The sequence below is a fragment of the Frankliniella occidentalis genome, unplaced genomic scaffold (genome assembly GCF_000697945.3).
Source record: "Frankliniella occidentalis isolate FOCC.00 unplaced genomic scaffold, Focc_3.1 Scaffold53, whole genome shotgun sequence".
NCBI lineage: Eukaryota > Metazoa > Arthropoda > Insecta > Thysanoptera > Thripidae > Frankliniella > Frankliniella occidentalis.
Window position 1 is genome coordinate 1596649 of NW_026267183.1, and position 7741 is coordinate 1604389.

Sequence of the window (7741 nt, forward strand, 5' to 3'; positions counted from 1 at the left end):
GGAGGGGGCGGGGGGTGCCACCCCATCACGAAGGGGTTTGGACCCTACCGGGGCGGGCGCGTGGGCCGAGCGAGGAAATTGATTTGTTTGTTGAAATAACCAGAGGACACGCTGAGCGCGGGTGCGCGTCCCCTCCCTGCTGCCCAGAGAGCCTCGCGCTCACACGGCCACCTCCCCGCGACAAAGGGCACGACCCGCGAGCCAGCCACACACCGCCGCACCGCGCAAACCACTTCGACAGCTCACGCTCACGTAACGCACTGCTGTGTAAATTTCCGCTCTCTTTCTCTCTCTCGGTGGCCGCGCCATTCCTTTTCAAACAAAAGGAATGCAAGAGTAGCCATTCGTTTGGTGTGTGTGTGTGTGTGTGTGTGGGTGTGTGGGTGTGTGGGTTGCGAGCGGTGCGAGCGGGCAGGCGCTGGCGGCAGCCAGCAGCGGGTCTCTAGTGGCGAGCTAGCGAGAGAGCAGCAGAGCGGGACGCCCGCGAGCGGCAGGTTAGGCAGAGCCGCACAGCGCCCGCGCGCCAAGGGCCAGAGCGCTGCCTACCTCCACGGCGCTCGCGGCCCGCCCCGACAGCTACTCGGCACTCTCTGCTTGACTTGACTTTCTTGGGCACAGCGGCCGCATAGAAATCTCTCTTCTTGATCCCGCGGGGGGAGGGGGCCAGAAAGAGGGAAAATTCCGTTGGTCGCACAAAGTGTGGAAGGTGTGATTGTGTGAGAGAGAGGTATTGCCAAGAGAGAAATCCGCTTTTCTTCCTCTGCCTGCTCCCTCAAGCCGTGTAGGATCAGCGGCAGAGGAGAGGGTGAGGGGGGCGAAGGGCGCTGCCCCTTTTGCAGCTGCTGCTGAAGCCACCGCCGGCGCCGCCGCCGCCTGGAGCGAAAATTGGCGTTCGGCTAAGAGAGGCGAGCGCGCTGGAGAAGAGAGAACACAGAGAAAGGGAAGGAGGGGGGAGGGGGAGGGAGGGAGAAGCGCGTAAGACGAAAACCAACTAAGTCGGCCAGAACGAGTGTGAGCGGGGGGCCGCCCCCGGGCCATAGAGGCGTCCTCAGCACGCCCCTCGCCAACGCTCGGTCGGTGGGGACCTATACGTTAGAGACGCGGGGCCGCCGGCAGCGACAGGCGCCACCTGCAGGAGCGCCCCACGCCTCCGCGCCTCGCCCCGCCTCGCCCCGCCCCACCCGCATGTGCCCTAATAATACTTCCGCACTCCCGGCCTGCTATGCCGTGCACTTGCCTCCCACACCCACCTACAACCAGGCCGCCTCCTACTACATTCCTCTCTCTCACTGCGAATGTGAGCAATACACCAGGACGGGGGGCAAAGTGGGCATTCGTGCTCGTGAAATGAAAGCCTTCTCCTCGCCTCGCTCGCCCTCCCCACCGCCGCCACCATCACCACCACTAGCGGCAGCGTCGGCGCGCGCTCGGAACGGGCTCGCCCTCGCCCTTTTTGTGCGTCCCAAAGAGACCAATCGGGAAGGGATTCATCACACCGGACCGCTGTCATCTCTTACGGTCGGTCAGGGGGAGAAAGGGAGAAGGAGAGAGATGGGAGACGCGAAGGGGTTTAGGAGGGACGGAGAGAGAGAGAGAGAGAGAGAGAGAGAGAGAGAGAGAGAGAGAGAGAGAGGAGGAGGGAGACGATGATAGATAGATAGCCAGCCAGGCGCGTACTAGCTTAATGGCTTGGCTGACATGGTTCGAGGAGAGAACAAGCTGAGGTGAGTTTTCGCGAGAGCAGTAGTAGCCGCGGGCTGGCTGCGCGCGGAGCGGGCGGGGCGGGGGGAGGGGTTGTTCCCCCGCCCACTCCCCGCCACCCCTTTGCCGCGGCAAGGCAAGGCAAGGCAAGGCACGGCACGGCCGAACACCCCACCCACCCGACCGCCCGCGGGGGGCCGCCGGGCCGGTCCAGCGCGCGCCAGCCCCAGCATCCCGCGCCAGACCGCATCCTGCCGCGGGGCCGAGCGCACAGCACGCGCCCGCCCCGAGCGTCCTGCCGCCCGCCGCCTCTCCTCCGCCTCCGCGTACGCCACTGCGGCGTCCTCGGGGTGGAGGAGGAGGGGGAGGAGGCGCGCGAGCGGGCGGCGCGCACACGACCTGCAGCAGTCTTGAGGACGAAGAGCAAGGCGAGCGGAGCGCCGGCGAGGACGTCTTCGGTGGGAGGTCGTCGTCGGCCCGCAGGAGGAGAGACACCTGTTCACCCACTGGGTGAGTAGTTGCGGCGCCCTCCCCGGCGGCACAAGTGTCGAGACATTGCAAATGTTCGGTGATCCAACGGTGACTAGAGAATTTTGGCAAATAAAATTATTTAGCGGTGTGTTTCTTTTTAAGGAGAATAATAACTGTAGGGACTCTGGGATCTGGAAACTTGCAGGACCAATACATTTTTGGTAAATCCATAACTAGTAAAGTAGAGATTTTGAACTTATTTTCTGACAAGGTGGATAGTGAGAGACTGACAATAGTCAATGGATATACTAGCTTGGCGCTGCATAAGCAAATTCTTTGCGGAAATAGTAGAGATAGTTCAGAGAAAAAATTGCGATACTAAATTATATTCTACCTTAAACTATGGAGGTAGTCATGCACAATGTCAAATTATGGCAAAGTTCTAGCTGCGCAAGAAATGCCAATACTATGTATTTGTTGTGAATTTCTCTCGGAAAAATAAACTCTCTACAAAATCAATTTATAGATTATAACCAGCAGAAAAAAAAGCTTGTTTGTTTTTTATTCAGTTGTAAAAAATATAAGGAATACTAAAAAATGACAACATTGCGATGATGTCAAATGAAAACAGTTTAGAAAAGATGTACCTGTAGTAGCAGAGAGGAGCTACAATGAAATCAGAAAACTACCAAGAAGCAGTTAGAATGGTATGAAGAAGCCACACTTTTCTACACTACTCAGGTCAAGCTTCATGCTGATAACTAGCAAGCTCCCAGTCACTCGCTACCTCCAGCCTGATTTATTCTCATCTCCAAGTTTGAAAGATTAGTTTATTTTCTGCCAACACGAATTAATAGGTTGTCTTGTCCTAAATTATATATTTTAATTTAGATGGGTACCGAGGATTAGCCACATGGAAATGTGTAAAAAGAGTGGCAATGTCCAGGACAACACATAGCCATAACCTTGTAAGGGTGGAAAATGTTTTATTTATTTCAAGTACACGTTACAAATCAAAACTGAAATACATATAAATAAAAAATATTGACACAAACTAGGAGCAACCTTCATCATTACTTCATTTGTGTGACTGTGGTAAGAATGGTGCACCCGGGCAACTTGTCATTTCTATACGCACTTTCATAGGCAGGCGGGCAGCCAGGCAAGCAACAAGGAATGAACGGTTGACTTCCTTAAAAATGCGTCTGCAGAACAGGGTCTGTTTGCCAATCTGTGGCTGCACTGAGGCAGTAGCACCTTGCTCAAGCTTGGTGGAAGATTGCATTGAAGTAAATAATTCAAAGAACAAAGCAGAGACCCAAGAGAAGATAATTCTAAACTTTTTTGTGAAAAAGACGCCTGATGAGCAATCTGCGTGCTGCTTGCAAAACATTAATTTCTATAAGTTTACAGAGTTGAAATATGCGCAATACCTCAGCTCTTTTTATAATTTCTGAAAGGCTTGAATATAGTGACAGCTAAATCAAACTATAACTATAAATAAACTGTTGGCAGCACAGGGCTGGAGTAGAGAAGAAGAACAAACAACAATAACAAGATTTCTGAGTACACGAAAAACTGAAGCTACTTGATGGCGAAAGCAGTGATTGTCTCTCTGCTCCCTGAACAGGCAGCTACAGGGACAGTGTCATGCTCTACAAATCCCACAAATGCAGGCTTGCCAGACTCTTACCACCCACTCTGAGGAAAGTACAATGCCAAAATAAAATGATTTGCATTCTCTTCTGTGCCAGATAAGATGATATCTTTCCATTGCTACCACACCGCAGTCACTAACAATCAGGGTTCCATGACAAGAAGACAGGATTACTGTTGCATGAAGTACAACAAAGAACTAGTCAAGGGGCTAATCTAAAGAGGTTGACATCATTCCAAAGTCTTGCATTTTTCTTGGGTGGAATATCCATAAAGGGACATATAATTAATCTAGGACTAACAAAAATTCATTTCATCCAGCAACACTATAAATAAATCTCTGATTCGCTTATCCTATGGAATATGGTACATTTTGTCAAGAGCCCAATAGAAAGTAAAGATAATAAGTAAATAAAAATAAGTCAAGTATAATAAATAGTGTGGGTTGTTGTTCTACACGACGCGGAGTTTTCATAAAAATGACAATAATTAATAACAATACTGGCTCAATAAAACCTGCCAGAAACTTACATTTAAATAGTATTGTAACTAAATTCAGAAGATATAAAGGTCCCAAGATGTGTGAAATACTTTCTCTGATTACAGGCATGATGAAACTTTGACTGTTCTCTCACTGGCCTCAACATATCAGGCAGCAAAACTGCTTCCTGCCAGCAGGAAGGGCAACGATCATGCAGGTAATCAAACAGTCGTTTTCTTGATAAAAACTAATGAGTCATGGCTAAATTATCTTTCATATTTGAGCTTGGCAGATTTTATTGCATTCTTTGACTATGTTAAAATGGAATGGAATACCTTGTTGCCTTGTGAAATTCGAACCTAGTAAACTGTCCATCTCTTTACAAAACTCAACAACTGATGCCAGTCTATCACATATTTTTGCTTAAATCAAAATCAGCCTTATTTATTAAATGCAAGTAAGCAAACAGAACATTTTTGTCTTTTGCAAAACTGCTAGAAACCATAAATACTGCTTTAATACTCCAGGTCAGCAGTATTGTAAATGAATAGTCCGACTTTTGCACAGTTTGAGTGCAGTATTCAGTGGTGCGAATAGAAGTACGTATTGACTTGAAACTACCCAATTTTTTTCAGGACGGTATTATTGTTGGACTCTAAACTCTAGACTTCTGATGAAGCTTATTTGGGCAAATTAAATGGCAGTACCATGCTCCAAAAGAAGAAAACAGCATCACTCACAAATAAACTTTCTTCAAAACATAAAATTTTAAATGCATTAACTTAAAGATAAATTGGTGTTTTGAATTAATGTATGTTGCATACAAATAGACCAACGTTGAGTCAAATTAAAAACAATCCAAATGAATCATATCAAAAACTTGTAAAAATGAGCAATTTGAATACGTATTCAACTTAAAAGCTCTCAGACTTGAGTAATCCAGCCTGTTGCGGGCTATCTGAATTGGCGTCAGCATCCACTTCTGGATCGTTGTCACTGCCCAAGTCATCATAATACTCAACATGCTGTGTTGTGGTTGGCAGAGACAGGGCAGGAGTCTCACTCACCTGTGAGTGGGAAGCAGACTGCGACACACTATCTGGGATGGGCAGGGGTTTGGCAACTCCAATGCGCACAACTCCTTTTGGCGCTCCTTTGAGGGCTTGAACAGCTTGATCCAAAGATGCATTTTCCAGCACAGTGTTGTTTACAAACAGAAGTCGATCTCCAGGAATGAGCCGACCATCCATTTGGGCCACACCTCCAGGTACCAAAGATCTGATGACAATTACAGTTTCGCTCGGGTTCATTGGGTCCTGTAAGAAGAAAGAAAAACATGTTGTATTAAACACTTTATTTTTGTAAGATTTTTTAAAAGTACTGTATATCTGGAAATAAATGTGAAATAAAAACCAAGGGAGTGCTTGTGTATACTGTGAGAGGTAAGTGATCCAACCCTCCAAACCCCAAACACAAAACAACATTTTATCTAAATTATGTAAAAATAAAATTTTAAATTTATAGTAAGTGGTGCACAAGTGTAGAAGGAAATACAAGAGATATGACCAAATGAATCATTGGTAGGTCTGATTTGGATTTTGAATAACTTAAATTTGACACCCTCTGTGTTGAGGGTGTAGGATATAGATAAGCAATGAAAATAAATAGTATTTGTAGTAAAATGGAAAAGTTACGCAAATGAAGCAATAGATTACTTTTAAAATACGTAGAAAAAGGGGGTTTGACAAACTCTGTGCGGCAAGGCCACAACAATATCCTATCCTGCTTTCCTGTTTCTCCCAAGTTTTTAATTGAAGCGTTGCACCAAAGATGTTAATGTATAAAAACAGTAAGAGGAAAAAATACAGAAGGATCAGATTTCTTAGGTTTAGTCAAACACCTATTAGGTTTTTAGGGCACTAATATAAGCCCCTCTAAATCAGAAATCTTCAACGATCTATGAAATTTTTTAATAAAAGTAGGATCCTACTGGCAGGAGAGAAATGAATTTTCTTGCCAGTATTAGCAATGGGCAACCAAATACCGAAAGGCGGGTGAGTAAAAGAGTTGTGTATATTTCACCAAGTTTTTTGTGAAAAGGGGTCATAATATGACAGAGATGATTTGGATGATTTTGTTGTAGATGGTATGATAGTAGTACACTGAGAAGATAATTTAATAATGAGAGGTGTTTCAATTTCATTTCCACAAACATGATAATTTTTGATAAGTACAGGCTTGACAGGTTCTAGATATTTTTTTAAAATGATTACTGGGGAAAAAACAACAACATTATATGCTTTGGATGTTTAGTATGAGAAAACGTAAAACTTGTATGAAAAACTTTTATGATGAGTTTTGAACAAATAATGTTTTGGGTATGCAAAAAGTAAACTGATGTGATATTGTGATGTAAAGAAATGTGTTCGTTGCCTACAGTTTCTTTTAGATGTAAATATAGAATGAATGTGACTGTGCCTGCCACCTTCCTCTCACCTGGTAGTCTAGAATGGAGAAGCCCAGGCCACGTTCACCTTTAGTGAGCTCAATAATTTGTGGTTCTGAGCTCCACATGGCCAAACCAGTGAGTGGTTCGAGTGATCTCGACTTCATCTTGGAGAAGCTGGCGTCCGTAGCTGTTGCCGTTGTTGTGGTCGACGCCAGAGAGCCGTCCGATTTTGCTTTTACCAGGCGTTCCGTCGCGGGGATCAGATTCTGCAGCGATCCTCCCAATAAACTCTGTACAGAAGGAGAAAGTAGAAAGCGTTAGTGTCGCAGCCCGCGAGAGAAAAATGCTTCAATGCTGAATCGGGGATTAAGAAAACCACGTGGACAGGCGTGGTGTTGTTTTCTTTTCGCGGGCTAATTGTTATATCCGGTTACATCTGAACCACGAAAGCAACAAAAAGTACCCTATCGCACTTGGTCGTGAAGAAACAACCCCCGTCCATCTCTGAGGCGACACTCACCCTGGCCGCGAACGCTGCCCGGTCCTGCGAGGTGTCGATGAGCCGGTAGGGCGGCGCCTCGCCGTCGCGCCGCGCGCACACCATGCGCACGCTCACCGGCAGGTCCTTGAGGATGCTCACCACCTCGATGTGGTTCATGCCGAGCAGGCGGTGGCCGTTCACCTCGAGCAGCTCGTCGCCGGAGCGCAGCAGGCCGTTGGAGCCGACGGGGCCCTCGGGCAGGATGGAGCGGATGTAGTGGTGGGGGCGCACTTCCTGCCCGTCCTCCACGTCCACCGTGCCCTCCAGGCTGATGCCCAGGCCGCCACCCTCGCCGAACTTGCACAGCTGCGCCACCTGGAACGGGAAAACAGACGGAGAGGTCAGACAGCTGCAGGTGGTAGGGGCAGATGGGGGAGAACAGAGGGGTACTTCACTATCAATTCAAGCGTACACCAATTTTTCTATTTTTTCATGTTTTTTC

General features: G+C 47.3%; 1 protein-coding gene across 1 annotated transcript; it reads right to left on the bottom strand.

The window, feature by feature from the left end:
• Window positions 1-3138: 3138 nt before the first annotated feature.
• On the bottom strand, window positions 3139-7614 carry LOC127749430 (patj homolog; the record flags this gene model as incomplete). The annotated part of the gene is given in 3 exon segments (XM_052267489.1): window positions 3139-5625; window positions 6806-7048; window positions 7279-7614. Coding segments are annotated over 3 exon segments (981 nt in total), but the record flags the coding sequence as incomplete, so codon positions are not given.
• Between the last annotated feature and the right edge of the window lie 127 nt (window positions 7615-7741).